This window comes from Fimicolochytrium jonesii, assembly GCF_025526975.1.
Source record: "Fimicolochytrium jonesii strain JEL569 chromosome Unknown EV422scaffold_5, whole genome shotgun sequence".
Lineage (NCBI taxonomy): Eukaryota > Fungi > Chytridiomycota > Chytridiomycetes > Spizellomycetales > Powellomycetaceae > Fimicolochytrium > Fimicolochytrium jonesii.
The window spans coordinates 189,355-203,253 of NW_026515672.1; the positions used below are offsets into that span (position 1 = coordinate 189,355).

Below are 13,899 nucleotides of genomic sequence, written 5' to 3' on the forward strand. Positions count from 1 at the left end.
TGGGGATTTCGTTGCCTCGGTTGAGACTCGCCGGAATGGAAAACCGCCCTACCTCGACTGCCAGAAGAACCCCGCCGAAGACATAAACCTCGTAGGCGACACAGTCGGTTCCATAGATGGCGGCGGCAATCTTCAAAGATGCCCTGGATCCCGGATCCTCTGCCTTGAGATCATCGATCAACCATTCTATCGTATGGTCGATGGCCCGCGCTTTATGCTTCCTAGCCTCGCTAGGCTTGGCGTTGCCCGACTTGGCTTCAAATGCGGCAATCTTTTTCCCCCAACCCTTTGTACGCAATAGTCAGGTCTTAACTTCTTATACTTTTCTTGAGTATCGTCGCTAATAACAAAGGATTTACCATTCTCGCTCCCTGCGGCGACAATCAACTTCGGTCGCCGGACTTACTAGAGCCATTCGATATCTTCAGCTACTAGAAAACCAAAATGATGCTGGATTATTTCTAGCGGACCATGTCGGCTCGTTAACGTCGGGGCCGGGGATCGGCACAATTTTGCGCTCAAAAGGGGGTTTAAAATCACATTAATAACCCGGCTGGCAAAGCGATCCCAAAATTGACAAAAGAAAGCACCCAGAATCCCCTGTGACTTGAATAGCTTCCTCTGGACCGACTTGCAGCGACAAACGCCACCTGCAGTCAGGTCGGACAGGTCCCGGTGGGCAAACGCGCCAACGAGCCTGCCACGAGAGTTTGGGGGACTACGCCACAAAAGCTAGCCAGCCGCCCTCCCGCTGTTCATAAAGCAGCCATACAAGTCGGACCGACTTGCAGTGACGAACGCCGCCTGCAGTCAGGTCGGACAGGTCCCGGTGTGCAAACGCGCCAACGAGCCTGCCACGAGAGTTTGGGGGACTAAAGCCACGAAAGCTAGCCAGCCGCCCTCCCGGCACGTATGCCTTCGACTTGTTTCAGGGGATCGGCTCATACAATAACACTTACCACGTTCACTGCTGCACCGAGCTCGCCATCAATCTTTCCCTTTAGTCGGCGAGCCGCCCGATCGGTCAAGTCCCATTCTGTCTCGGCAATGTCTTTCTGCGCTGCTGTGAGATCCACCAACCATTCCGACCATGACTTCCCGTCCTCGATGGAAGGGACGCTCATAACGCCTGCCGTGTAGGTATCTTGTAAATCGGAGCGCGGTTTGTTTCTTCCAGCTGCTGGATGGGTGAGATGGGGGAAGATGGGGGGATGCACGACGGGGGCAAGTTAACACTGCACAGGACATCTTCGGTACTTTTCAAAAGTGCTGGCTCTCGATGTCATGAACCACGACGCTGTCCGAAAACGCGTAAGCAACTCCGACTCTACGCGTTGCGAAACAGGCACCGGTGAACATGATAAAGACTGGGATATCTAATTAACTGTGACTCGCGTATCAGTGAACTTTTACTTGAAGAAATAAGATGGAGATTAGCGCATTTGCGTACTGCCAATGGGAATGCCATATACGCCGCACCGCAATACTAAGGGAAGACATGGAACCAGACAGAAGCGGAGCAAGATACGGATCGCTATGAACTTCCTGAGCAAAATGCAGCAACACGACAACGATGCCACGATGGTTGCTCAACTATAGTGCTAACCGCGCTCAGCACTGATGGCGGCACCACTCGCTCGGACGGGCTTCGCGTCGGCCGCAAGAGCTCCAGTTCCAGCTGCTCCGTTGATCTTGCCGGCGATGCCTACACCCTTCGAATCGGGAGTCTTGTCCGTAACAGCGGGGTCTTTGGTTGCTTTCTGAGGACTGACCGAGCGCGTATTGTCGCCGCTGTCACCGAAGAGCATCTTCCCATACAGCTTCTTTTCCTCGTCTTTGATTTTCTGCTGTTCTTTCAGAAGCGCGACTTTCGCGGCTTTGATTGCCGGGTCGTCTCGGTCAAGCTGTGAGAGATCCATTAGTAAGCACGTAGAGTTGTCTCCTGAGGAGGCCGCTTTGGTCAACATACGTCTTCAGCGGTATCCAACGCGCTCTGAGCCCCTTCCCAGTCCTTGAGCATAGTTTTGGCCCTGCCCAACCTATACCACATCTTCGTATTTTGGGGGGCAACAGCCAACCCACCCTCACAAGCTCTTACGGCATCAGAAGCATCCAGAGTACGAATGTAAGCCTCGGCCAGATTAGAGTAGAGGGCGGTGCGGAGCTTCTGAATCTCCATGTCATCGTGCACGGAGGCGCCCCACGTGGTTCGGAGACGGTCTAGACCGGCCTTGTAGCTTTCTTGGGATAGATGGTAGGCGCCGGTTTTGAAGTGGGCGTTTCCGCGAGTTTTGTGAGTGGTGGCCTCTTCAATGCGTTGCGGGACAGGGTCTTGAGGCTGATGAGATGCAAATTGTCAGCTATTGCTCCATTATAGCCTCCGTAGGCCGTTGAAGCCCTACCAGCTCGGCGTGTACGATTTCCAGATGGAAACACAAAGTGGCGTTGCCAGGCACCATCGGTTGATAACCTTCCTCGCCATAAGCTGTGAAATCAGGCGAATCCGAAGAAATGGTAAGCATCACTCGTATTCACCGGGACGGGCTATGATGCGCCCGTGGAAAGTAACATACCGTATTCAGGTCCACAGATGATCTCGCTCTTCTCATTCACGTGCATAGTAGACACAGCCTTTTCCCACGCTTCGAGAACTTGGCCTGTGAGATAGGAAAATGTCAGGTTCTGTCCGGCGGGACAGAGCGCATGGTTATTCCGATTAAGTCTCACCGTCTCCATGGACATATTCAAAGGGACGACGGCCAGCGCTACTGTCAAATTCCTTCGGAGGATCGGTGCCATGCACCCAACCGGTGTAATGAACTACGTCCGATATGTAAGTAATGCCACATGTGGAGCGACGTAAATCTCTGAACCCTCACCTTGAAGGTAAGACTGGGGAGTAATCAATGGGCCCGAACCACGTCGAAGGACCTTCTTCTTCAGGTTTCCATTGGGGTCCAGAAGAGTGTAGCCGTCCGCATCAACGCCGTAGTCGTGCACGACGGGTGCCGCCGGATGCGCTGCTGCAGGGGAAAATAGGGTTTAGTACCTCATTCGCAGATTCCGCATCTCGAACTCGTGCATACCTGGTGCAGGATCCTCGGCATTATTCCACTTTTCCTGGTCACCTTTCTCGGCCGCTTTGACATTGCTCTCCCCTCCCGCTTCATCCCAATCCACCGGAGGAAGATCCTTCAATTCGACGCGCTCGCGTTCATTCTTTTGCTGCTCACGCGAAGGACCGAACTGGGGTGGTTCGAGAGGGACATGCGATCCATCCTCAGCGATACGCCAGAACCGGCCATCTTTGCCCATCACAAAGCCGTTGGGAACACGACAGTCACCAACGACACGGGAATCAGCCAAGTATTCCGGGATATCTTCCCATGTGTGCTCTCCATTGTAATCTCCCTCCCCTGGCTTTGCTTGAAGGAACGCACAGCCTTTCAAATCATGCCCTGGATGGCCGCATCTACAACAAACGCCGTCATTGCGACGCTGCCTCCAGAGCCAGTCCGGGATGTTACACTTCTGGCTGAGGCGGAGCTTTGGCTTCGTCGGGATCTCCATGGTGGAGAACTTGTAAGCGGCGCAGTCATTCCAGTCCTTCTTGCCATCGAGATCATCGTAGAGCGCGCAATCCTGGAGTCGGTGGCTAGGGTGGCCGCAACGGAGACAAACTTGGCACGCCTTGCGATGCTCCCACAACTCATACGAGATTCCCCAGCGACGACCACCACGGTCGCGATAGAAACTGTGCTCCTTTTTCTGGGCGGGCGCGGCTTGGTCTGGTATCGGAGTCTCCGTCGGTGCAGTGGGCTGCTTCATGATAGCCTCCCCGGCGGACATGTCGTCCTGACCGTCAGCTTGGTCCCCATTCTGGTCGGCATCAGAAGCGTTCCTTTTGTTCTTGTTCTTGTTCTTCTTTTTCTTTTTGCGACCTGATGTCTCAGCTAGCTCTTCCTCCGTGGGTGGGATAATCACGACAGGTTCCTGAGATGGGTACGGACGACACGATAGGATGAGATGTATATCCCTCCGACAAAGCCTACAAGAATTCTGGCAAGCCGATGCGGGTGATGAAGCTAGAGGCTACACGTACCCGCTCTTCGGTGTACTTGAGGCAAGAATGCTGGCCTTTCTCAATCTCACAAACCTCCATAGGAAAGTAGGTAGGGCCCTGAAAGTTCAGGCATTATGGGCCGAATTAATCATGTCTCAAAACCAAAAAAAAGAGACGCAGTTCACGTACCCCGGATTTCCTGACAACGACGCAAGCCAAGCCTGGATGATCCAATTTCTTTCCCCAGCGACTCTCGAAGTAATCGGCCACGCTTTTGCCGTCCATGTCTCCGTCGAGGAAGATCTGATCAGCGCGCCTGGCTGTGAACTGCGAGATTCGGTAGCGACGTCTAAACTCTGGATTATGAGTAGTCAGAAAATTGTAGTTACGCAGCTCCAGCGTCAGGAAGTTGCAGTCTTCTTCACTGAGAGGCCGAGAGAAGGGATCGGCACGGGTCGGATATTGCTGTTTGAGAAGACGACCGACTACTTCGAGCATTGGCCCGCCGTCGAGGAACGAGTCTGTGCGAAGATCCGGATGATGATGAAATCCCTCCTCATCCTGAACCGTTTGGCCGGCTTGCTCAAGGGCTTCTGGGGTGGGCAGTCCACTTTCTTGGTGGTCCAACGTGGTGCGAGCGAGCCTGGAGAGCGCATCGACAGCCTTCTCAGTCAAACTTCGAAGATTCAGAATATCCCGTGTTGCGTCAGTTACCTGAGTTCCTCTTGCAAGGTTGAAGCCACAGCTTGCTTTTCGGAAATCTTTTGTCGAAGGTTGGCCATCCATGCTGAGCTGGAAGCATCCTCGTTTTTGACAGCTCTCTCCACGAGAGGTTCATCGACAACTGGGTGGCTTCCCTCGTCAGCGAACAGTTACCGGTTCAATCAAGCAAAGAGCGGTCAATATACCTTCACGAAGGCTGACGGCGTTATCAGGAGTCTCCGTGGTGCTTGGTTTCTCAGCTTGTAGAATCTTGTTGCTAACGGCAGCTGAAGAACCGTTGGCGTCGCGCTGGGTTTCTTGGGCAGGAGCCACGTTTCCCATCCTGTCCGTAGCTTTCTTGAGGGGGAGGAGGGTGGTCTTTCGTGGAAAATGCAATAATAACCAAGGCAAGCTTGCAGTGAGTTCCAAACGTCCCTCGGTTCCGCAAGCGGAAGACGCTGTCGAAAATCGCCCTGGGAAGGTTCCAACAATCACCTGGCCTCCAGCAATGAGGTTGAGTGGAACTGACTTGGTAGGTGTGAGGTCGAGAGCCCTAGGAAATTAGGTAGGAGAGCCTTAGGAGAGGAGGTATAAGTAGAGTGGAGGTCTCTCGCTTTCCCACGGTCTCTGGGAACAGCTCTCCTCCCTCCTCCTGTCTGTTGCGGGGGTTCGTCCCCGCTGTCAATCTGGTTGACTCATCGCCACTGTCGAAAATTGGACTGTTTCTAATGGTTCCATCCGGTTCCTGGTACCAGCCGCTTTCCTTTCCCGACTGCCGTAATGCCACACGTTGGGTCGTTGGGAGGCATGAAATCTGCACGAACCGACAGGTTGAACTCGGTGTGACAGCGGTGGCGTCTGTGGCTCTGTGGCTTTCTTGGCCAGTTACTCCAGGGCATTTGCCTGCTAACGTCGTACCCACTTCCAAGCAATAGGATCGGCATGAGTATGACGGAAGGTTGTGTCCCCAGCAGTGGCGCGCATGCCAGGGTCTTGCAACTCTTGTTTTACATGGCAAACTTTTGCAAGTCTGGTTGGCTTCACGGAAAGCCATGTCCGATCGTTTTGCCAGAGGCGGCCGTGCCTCATGGGGAGGGATCCGTTTGAATAAGCGCGTTCTATATCAAAACCATCAAGAGAAGTTGGCGGGCCCTCCTTGCAGGGGCAAAGACCTTGCTTCCTTCTTCGTTCTCCGTTCTCCTCTCTCCGCTAAAGAGAGCGACCGGCTGAGGAAAGAAATATATATACAACGCCTGCCTATTCGGTGCCCACGGAGAACCGGCCCGACGCTTGTACCTCCACCACCGACCGATACCTTAGATACATTACCAGCCCGGCATGGCTCAAAGAGACTTCTTCGGGAAAGGGTCGTCCAGCTCCGGCGGGGGTGAAGGCCTGTTGGGGGACATCATGGGGGCCTTCGACCAACTGCTGGACAGTCAGGACGACGCAAGCACCAGTGGTAAGTGTCTGTCAGGTGCTCGTAAGCCACCGGACCAGAAAAGCCGCATACGACCTCGTCTTCACTGCCTGCATGGAGCCCATTTCAAAGTCGCTCACACCGGTTCTTCTCGCATGACTAGGCCCGTCGACCAGAACTTCACACAGTACGGATGGAGAGACGAGACCTTCCTCCGTCTCGCGGCAGACTCCAACGTACGAATCGTCCCGTGCAGCCAAACACGCACCCCCTCCGGCTTTCACTGCGAAGGTACATAAAATCGGCGGTGGGAACATATCGCAAACCAAAGATGACAGCAGAATAGGGTCGAGGGATAGGGACTCGGTCTCACCTCGGGACGTGCTCAAGTCGCTACGTGGGCATGCCTCATCCATAGATCTGACGGGGAAGGGCAATGAGGGTGGAGCTCGGGACGACTTTAGGAGCAAAAATCGAAGAGGTCTGGGGAGGACAGACAGCACACCCGCTGTATCTTCCACTTTGGGGTCGGGGCGATCACATGCAAGAGAGGGACCGGTACCGGCGCTGGCGTCAATGTCTTCGTTTCTCGACGATGGGAAGCTCCCGAGTTCGCAATGGCGTCCATCGCAAACCACCCGGGACGCCCCACCACTGAATGGTAAACCTGCAGCATTCAATCGCGCTGCAAGATACGGACGAGCTCCTCGCGCTGCGTCATCGACAGAATCGGAGTCGGAGGCTTCGGAATGGGATGCCAGCAACTCTGACAGTGATACCCCAGTTAGGCCAGTGATCACTGGTCCCATGTACGGCCGCGCCGCAAGGAGGATAGCTATGCAGCAAAAAGCAACGCTGGAGCAGAAGCGGCAGGCGAGTTTAGAAGCTGCTGCTGCTGCCGCCGCCGCCGCCGCTGCCATTGCGCCCTCCACCTCCTCGTCTCTGTCTACATCGAAATCTTTACATAATTTGACACACCGAGGAAATACCAATACGGCGCCGTCCAACAGCAGCGGCAACTCATCCGGAAGCAGCCCATTCGGGAACGCGGCAAAGGCAACGATATCACGCTCAAAATCCGCGGCCCATCTGCCATCACACCTGCAACCCATCATCCCCACACCACCACAGTCACCTGTGAAACTGACACCGCACTTCAAAGTCCAACCTCTCATCACTGGTTTCCGCGAATACGTCCCAAAGCCGTCAATCCATGACGCTGACAATGAGAACAAAGACTCTCCAGCGACCTCGCCCTCCGCCACCACACCAGCACCTGAAACTCCGACCGAGACAGGCGCAGTGAATTCGCCAACTATACCGCAAGCCCCACAGACACCCCCACTGGAGCCGTACGCCCAGTTCTATCAGATTCAACAGCAATACGCAGCGTATGCCGCATATATGATGCAGCAACAGCAAGCGTATGCGCAGATGTTCGGAGGACCACCCGCAGCTGCCGGAGGATATCCTGGGTATCCGCAGCCGATGGTCTCTGCGGATGGCAAGCAATCGAAGAAGAAATCTTCGAAGAAGGGGGCCAAAAAGTCGAAGAAGAAGAGGTCCCAGGTTGAGGGCGAACCTGGAGCGGGTGTGGATGCTTCGACGCCCGAAGGGACGCCGGAAGGGACGCCGGAAGGAACGTCTATGGTGGAAGCGGAACAGCCGGTCAAGGCCGCAACAGCGAATGATGTGCCACAGACAGACGCAGACATCCCGATCGCCGCCGAGTGATCTCATGCATGAGCAATCGTGTCATCATCCTCATATCATGGGTGTGTCGCTTCTTTAGTAGACCCTTTCAACCCTTATAGACTTCTATCGTCTAGTGCCACCTCCAATTTTGCCGGCGTATATGCGCTTCCTCATATGCTTCTTTATATAATTTTTTTTTGCAATAGAATATGCTATGATACGTAGGTTTTCAATCAGATACGTTCACAACGTCGTCGACTCGTTGGGTTTGCATGTCCCACGCTGAAATTTTGGAGTTCCCACTTTGGCCACTTCCACAAATTTCCAGGCTCTCCTCGAAGTCCCAACAGGTTCGCCATGACAGCCGACACCCACACGAGTGCAACCCAAGTCCGGGTCGGAGTGGGGGTATTCGTTGTCCGGCGCCGAGACAACCATATCCTAGTCGGCAAGCGGAAAGGCAGTCACGGACATGGTGGGTTCACATTCTTCTTCCCTCAGCGATCCGGTTAGTGATGCTGATCTTATCACGGCTTCCGGAAGGAACCTACCAGCTCCCTGGCGGGCATCTGGACCCGTTTGAGAGCTTCGAAGAGTGTGCGGCGCGGGAAGTCTGGGAAGAAGCACGGCTGAAGTTGCAGAACATTACATATGGAACGACCACAAACGATCCAATGCCGAAAGAGAATAAGCACTATGTTACCATTTTCGTGACAGCTGAATGCGTGGACGACGAGCCGTTACCCGAGGTATGCTGATGAAGCTCGCAAGTCTGTTCACTGGGAGATGCTACTGAATACAGGTCGATTTTGTGAAACAGGTTTGCGAGCCAGATAAGTGCGATTACTGGGAGTTCATCTCCTTCGAAGAGTTGATGACGAATAGGACGCCTCTCTTCAAACCTCTGGAAAGCTTGGCTGCGACAAGACCATCGTTTAGGCCTGAGACGAACTCCATTGACCGACATTGATTGACGGACCGGCGTAACATTTTTGGCTCTATATAGGAGCGATCCGCAATTGACGTAGGAAGCTGGGCTCTTCGTCACTTCTCATTTTTCTACCATAGGCGTAGATGTATATGCATACATATATATATGTATTATATTACTGTAGAGACGTGGAAGGTAACGACTCCTTCGAGTGCGGTTTGCGAGAAGGCCAGAAGCAATCCAGCGATGTCCTGTTGTCGTCCGAACGGATTTGCCCCTGTGTCGCTGTGTCGCGCGTGTTTTGTGATGACTGTCCCATGGAACGGCTGAGGGCTCCCACCGCTGTTTTTCCAGCCGTCGATCGAGCGTTTCACTGCCGTAGCTGCCAACGAGCCAACCAGCCATTGCCATCCTTTGGTTTCTCTCAATCTCTCGCCGCCACGGCCATACTCTCTAAAGTGCTTCTAGACGCTGTCCTCCCAGCTGCCTGATTACCGCTACATCTTTCCCCAACTCGCGATTTCCCACGACTCGCTCTGCTCGCATGTTCTCCAACCTGCGAGGCCGGTTAGGGTCCGGCTCGAGCAGCAGCGGATCGGCCGAGCAAGCGCAAAGCCCTCGGTCTGCAGGCAGTGGGATACCCAGCGGGATTCCAGCTGCCTTCGACAAGCCTTTACCGGTGCCGCACAGTTCGGGTCGGACGGGGCTGCCGACGCCATCACCATCCCCAATATCCGCCCTACCCACGTCAGCGTCTACCTCAAGTCTTGCACCGAAGAGTCGTCTTATGTCGCCGTCGAAACTATCAAAGCCGCCATCTTTGCTGCCAACGGTCACGCTGACGAGTGCGGGTGGAGCGTCGTCTCCGGGCATCCCGAAATCCACGTCGTTCAATTATGGTCAGTTCGACACTCAAAGCATACCAGGGGCAGGAGCGGATGGTGAATCGGATTCGATCTCGGGAGACGCTTGTCAAGTTGTCGTGAGGATGAGGCCATTGACGCATGCAGAAGAAAACGCCCATCTCCGAACGGTATGGGATATCGACCACCAGTATAATCGTGTGTCGCTATCAGCGGAACATGCCGAGTATAGTAGGAAGGCGCCTGCCGAGTTCTACTACGATGCTGTGTTGTGGGGAAGTGACAATAAGGATCTCTATGAAGCTTCCGCAAAGAGCGTGGTGCGGTCAGCGATGGAAGGATACAATGGGACGGTATTTGCCTATGGGCAGACGGCGAGTGGAAAGACCTACAGTATGATGGGATTGGATGAACAGCCAGGAGTGATCCCGCAGGCAGTCGACGAAATCTTTGCTTACATCCGTGAGCAAAGCGCGGATCGCGAATATTTGCTGAGGGTCTCCTATATGGAGATCTACAATGAGACGATACGGGACCTGCTATCTCCTGAGCAGACGGATTTACGCATCCACGAGGACCGCAAACGAGGAGTTTTTGTTTCGCCATTGAAGGAGGAGATTGTGACGAATCCGCGGCAGGTGATGCGAGTTATCCGGAAAGGAGAGGAGAATCGCCACTTCGGAGCAACCGACTACAACGAGCACTCGAGTCGGAGTCACACTATCTTTCAGATGGTGATTGAGAGTAGGGAACGGGGACAGAGCGGGACGAGCACCCCGACGATTCCTCGGCCGGACAAGAATCGTGGTACGGTCACTATCTCCCAGCTTAATTTAATCGACCTGGCGGGATCCGAAAAGGCGACAACAGACACAGATAGGAGGAAGGAAGGAGCGTTTATCAACAAGTCGCTGCTCACGCTAGGAACGGTTATCTCGAAACTCACTGACGGCAAAGCCGCTGCCGCTACGGCACATATACCCTACCGAGACTCCAAGCTTACCAGGATCCTCCAATCTTCACTATCCGGCAACGCCCGCATTTCAGTCATCTGCACCATCAGCCCCTCCGCGAACAACACGGAAGAAACGCAGAATACCCTCAAATTCGCGTCTCGAGTGAAGAAGGTGACGGTGAACGCACATGCGAACCGGGTCGTTGACGAGAAAGCCCTGCTGCAGAAGTACAAGCAGGAGATCGAGGAGCTGCGTCAACAGCTATCGGCGACCAACGAGCTTCTGGAACGCGAGCGGCGGCAGCAACAGACTACGGAGGCTGACAATGACCGAAAGCGTTATGAGGAGGAATTGATGGAAAGTCAAATAGCCAGCACAGCGATGAAGGAACGGCTGGACCATTTGACGAACTTGATCCTGACCAGTAAGACGATCACGAAATCGCAGCTGCTGGATTGGAGCGCGCCTACCGACCCACAATCGCATCGGAATTCGGTAATGATGGAAGACGGGCTGCTACCCAGCAGCCCGAACATGAACGCCAAACGAACCGCCTCAACAACAAGTCCCAACAAACTCTCCCCCTTCAACGACAAGGAGTTTCTGAAGCGGCATATCCGCGAGATCGACCAACGCGACGAAAAGATCCGCCAGATGGAGTTCCTCGTCATGCAACTCAAAGCGGCGACCGCCAAGGACGGAAACAGCGCCTGCCTGCGCGCCATCGAGATGTACGAGATGACCTCCGGGAAGAGCGTGGAGAGCGTGAGCACCCTCGTCGCCGAGCGAGACAAGGCCGTGACGCACATGCACGAGGTTGAGCTGCTCCGTAACGAGATGGAGGAGCGGATACGCGATCTGGAAGCCACGATTGGGGATAGCATATCTGGTGATTATCCTGCTGGCCCGAGCGCGACGGATCTCAAGCGGTTGACGGATAACAACCGGGCGTTGAAATTGACGATCAAGAATCTGCGGGCGGAGATGGAGAAGGTGAAAGGAGGTTCGGGAAGCAGGGATTCGGGGGATAGTAGCAGCAGTAGCAGGTTTACGAAAGAGCTGCAACAAACGATCTCGAAACAGAGAGAGGATATAGAATCGCTGCAGAATGAACTCGCGTCCGGGCAACGAACCATCCAATCCCTCCGCGACAGCATCCGCATGCTCGAACTCTCCAATGACATGTTTGTGCAGTCCGCGTCGAGAGCCAACTCGCCTACACCGGGATCGTCGTCTGCGAACGATCAACTCACGCGAACGAGGACCCAGTCGTCGCAATCGTCGGAAAAGTTAGTTCTGGATCTGGAGGGCGCGTTGGAGCGTGAACGGAAACTGAGAGGGGAGGAGAACCGGACGGCTATTGAGCGGATTGCGGGGTTGGAGGCGGAATTGGCGTGTATGAAGGCGGAGTTGGGTGTGTTGTCGCTGGTGGGTGGGTACACCAAGAATGATGGACAGAATTAGGATCCCTGCCCACCCGAAGGCGGAACTGGGGACGCATTTGGTCGAGGCTAGTACATTTACTGGCGGACTTGCCAGTGTGTCACGTTTTTATATTATGTATATACACTGGCAGCCGCCTACAGGCGGTTGTCACCAATATTCTCTCATTATGCGAATATTATCGTTGGCTTCGTGAGGCTATGTACATATGATTATCTCGCGCTCCGCTATTGTATGCTACAGAAATAGGTGTACGTACTATGCTGAAGTTGAGGGAGGATTATCGCCCGAAGCTGCTGGGTGAACCTTCAAGAACGAGGAAGACGACTTGCCCAATCCTTGATACGCCCCCCGCATGATTTTCGATACCGTATCGACGGACAACATTCGATACGCCTTTCCCCTCGGACACGTCGGACAATAGCATGTCTTGCCCGCCTCGCACGTCGGGCTATAACAATCCACCACGTCGCCCCTCCCATCCTCCAAAAACTGCGCCGCGGTCGATCTCGTCATCTGCGCCGCCTCACGGGTTGTGTTCGCCGCCCATCCCAGAGCTCTGTTGCTCAACCCATACAGATCCCGTACGAGCGGGGTCACGCCCGTGGCTTCCAATGCCGGGATAGCAACCTCAGCCGTCCGACTAGCGATACGTTCAGCTTTCTGCCGCGCAGCGGTCGCCGTATCCGATCCCACCCGTACCGCCGCCGGCACAAGATCCAACAACCCCGTCGCATTAATGACGCTCGCGCCCGCCATCGACAACTGCCCGACCGCGGTCCGGATCTCATGCTCGTAGTATTTCCCGATGATGGGCATCTGTTTGATGACGTCCTGCGCGACATGTTTCTCGGTGTGTTCGACGATGCGGAGGAGGTTGTCGCCGCGCTCGGTGTCGGTTTCGAGTTGGAGGTAGAGGTGTTGGTGGGTAGTTATGGCGATCACGCCGCCGAGGGCCTTGGGTTTGATGACTTGAGTGAGCTTTATCAGCGCTTTTTGGGTCGTTGGGTCGTAATCTAAAATAGGAGATGCTTCGAGATGAGGAAATCGCCAGCCATCGCAGCTACATGATTCTCACGCCAGCGGGCATGGACTGCGTAAAAGACTCACCAACGTTGTCCACTATGGCGTAAAGTTCGGTACACGCGTTCGACAGCCCTGCGAACCCTCTTATTATCTCTGCCCTGTTTCCAAGAACCTTTTCAATCGTAGAGAGTAGGAGCACAAGGTTAGTCAACGCCGAAGAACGGAGAAAGCGCTCCTTTCCGAATGCGCCCATAGCCATTCCCACTCAAGCACAGGCCGCCGCATACGTACCAAATAAGGGTTCTGGAGCCTCGCTTCCTGGAAGTAAGCGTGCTCAATCGTTTGCCGTTGGATAAGTACATCTTTGTTTATCAAGCCTCGAAAGAGGGCCTGGAAGATCTGCTTGTTGATGTGAGCTGGGTCCATGATGCGACTATTTTGTAGCTTCAGTGGTTTCAGCGGGATTAAGCCGGGATATCGGTTTTGCTTTCGGGGGGATAAGGTGGCGTTGAGTGTCTGGGAGAGCCGCTTTCTCCTGTGCCTTCAGGTCGAGCTTTGCCTTGTAAGCGGAGTGTTGCCTTTTTTCGGGGCGAGGTCTTGGAGTTCTTGGCGTGAAGTTGAGGGGGCTAGCTCACAGTGACGGCAAGTTGGGAATGGAATCAGCGGCTCTCATCCAAGCGCGTCTGTCTGTCTGTCTGAACAGCCGGATGACTAAGCCGACATCACGTGACGGCTGTGCTTTTCAAATCAATCACGGTGAGTAACCGCCTGCAAACGACGCGTTTGCTTTGCTTGCTTTG

The 13,899-nt window shown here is 54.4% G+C and overlaps 6 protein-coding genes across 6 annotated transcripts; 4 read left to right on the forward strand and 2 right to left on the reverse strand.

Annotated features, from left to right (window-relative positions):
* Positions 1-1,960: 1,960 nt before the first annotated feature.
* Positions 1,961-2,736, reverse strand: EV422DRAFT_493640 (uncharacterized protein; the record flags this gene model as incomplete). The annotated part of the gene is made up of 3 exons (XM_053067685.1): positions 1,961-2,338; positions 2,403-2,485; positions 2,574-2,736. The coding sequence occupies 3 exons, from the start codon at positions 2,734-2,736 to the stop codon at positions 1,961-1,963; spliced, it is 624 nt and encodes a 207-aa protein (XP_052927445.1).
* A 596-nt stretch (positions 2,737-3,332) lies between these two features.
* On the forward strand, positions 3,333-4,332 carry EV422DRAFT_520917 (uncharacterized protein). Its single transcript, XM_053069723.1, has 3 exons — positions 3,333-3,993; positions 4,103-4,180; positions 4,253-4,332. The coding sequence occupies exon 1, from the start codon at positions 3,454-3,456 to the stop codon at positions 3,943-3,945; it is 492 nt and encodes a 163-aa protein (XP_052927446.1). The 5' UTR covers positions 3,333-3,453; the 3' UTR covers positions 3,946-3,993; positions 4,103-4,180; positions 4,253-4,332.
* A 1,495-nt stretch (positions 4,333-5,827) lies between these two features.
* EV422DRAFT_353655 (uncharacterized protein) lies at positions 5,828-8,136 on the forward strand. The gene is made up of 2 exons (XM_053066571.1): positions 5,828-6,227; positions 6,349-8,136. Exons 1-2 carry the CDS (start codon positions 6,104-6,106, stop codon positions 7,917-7,919), a joined length of 1,695 nt encoding a protein of 564 aa, XP_052927447.1. The 5' UTR covers positions 5,828-6,103; the 3' UTR covers positions 7,920-8,136.
* Positions 8,079-8,916, forward strand: EV422DRAFT_353648 (NUDIX hydrolase domain-like protein). Its single transcript, XM_053066570.1, has 3 exons — positions 8,079-8,355; positions 8,424-8,629; positions 8,701-8,916. Exons 1-3 carry the CDS (start codon positions 8,238-8,240, stop codon positions 8,848-8,850), a joined length of 474 nt encoding a protein of 157 aa, XP_052927448.1. The 5' UTR covers positions 8,079-8,237; the 3' UTR covers positions 8,851-8,916.
* Positions 8,917-9,144: 228 nt separating this feature from the next.
* EV422DRAFT_520926 (P-loop containing nucleoside triphosphate hydrolase protein) lies at positions 9,145-12,156 on the forward strand. Its single transcript, XM_053069724.1, has one exon. The coding sequence runs from the start codon at positions 9,356-9,358 to the stop codon at positions 12,092-12,094; it is 2,739 nt and encodes a 912-aa protein (XP_052927449.1). The 5' UTR covers positions 9,145-9,355; the 3' UTR covers positions 12,095-12,156.
* Positions 12,157-12,212: 56 nt separating this feature from the next.
* EV422DRAFT_353699 (uncharacterized protein) lies at positions 12,213-13,736 on the reverse strand. The gene is made up of 3 exons (XM_053066572.1): positions 13,391-13,736; positions 13,184-13,271; positions 12,213-13,089 (listed from the first exon to the last, which is right to left on the reverse strand). Exons 1-3 carry the CDS (start codon positions 13,523-13,525, stop codon positions 12,332-12,334), a joined length of 981 nt encoding a protein of 326 aa, XP_052927450.1. The 5' UTR covers positions 13,526-13,736; the 3' UTR covers positions 12,213-12,331.
* Positions 13,737-13,899: the final 163 nt, after the last annotated feature.

What these genes read in the sequence shown, in the direction of transcription:
- EV422DRAFT_353648 (XM_053066570.1), top strand. Translation starts at nt 8,238, where the DNA reads ATGACAGCCGACACCCACACGAGTGCAACCCAAGTCCGGGTCGGAGTG. An exon ending in GAAAGGCAGTCACGGACATG is followed by an intron (nt 8,356 to 8,423) that starts GTGGGTTCACAT and finishes GGCTTCCGGAAG; the next exon opens with GAACCTACCAGCTCCCTGGC. An exon ending in ACGACGAGCCGTTACCCGAG is followed by an intron (nt 8,630 to 8,700) that starts GTATGCTGATGA and finishes TTTGTGAAACAG; the next exon opens with GTTTGCGAGCCAGATAAGTG.
- EV422DRAFT_353699 (XM_053066572.1), bottom strand. Translation starts at nt 13,525, where the DNA reads ATGGACCCAGCTCACATCAACAAGCAGATCTTCCAGGCCCTCTTTCGA. An exon ending in GGCTCCAGAACCCTTATTTG is followed by an intron (nt 13,272 to 13,390) that starts GTACGTATGCGG and finishes ACGATTGAAAAG; the next exon opens with GTTCTTGGAAACAGGGCAGA. An exon ending in CGCCATAGTGGACAACGTTG is followed by an intron (nt 13,090 to 13,183) that starts GTGAGTCTTTTA and finishes CTCCTATTTTAG; the next exon opens with ATTACGACCCAACGACCCAA.
- EV422DRAFT_520926 (XM_053069724.1), top strand. Translation starts at nt 9,356, where the DNA reads ATGTTCTCCAACCTGCGAGGCCGGTTAGGGTCCGGCTCGAGCAGCAGC.
- EV422DRAFT_353655 (XM_053066571.1), top strand. Translation starts at nt 6,104, where the DNA reads ATGGCTCAAAGAGACTTCTTCGGGAAAGGGTCGTCCAGCTCCGGCGGG. An exon ending in GGACGACGCAAGCACCAGTG is followed by an intron (nt 6,228 to 6,348) that starts GTAAGTGTCTGT and finishes TCGCATGACTAG; the next exon opens with GCCCGTCGACCAGAACTTCA.
- EV422DRAFT_520917 (XM_053069723.1), top strand. Translation starts at nt 3,454, where the DNA reads ATGCCCTGGATGGCCGCATCTACAACAAACGCCGTCATTGCGACGCTG.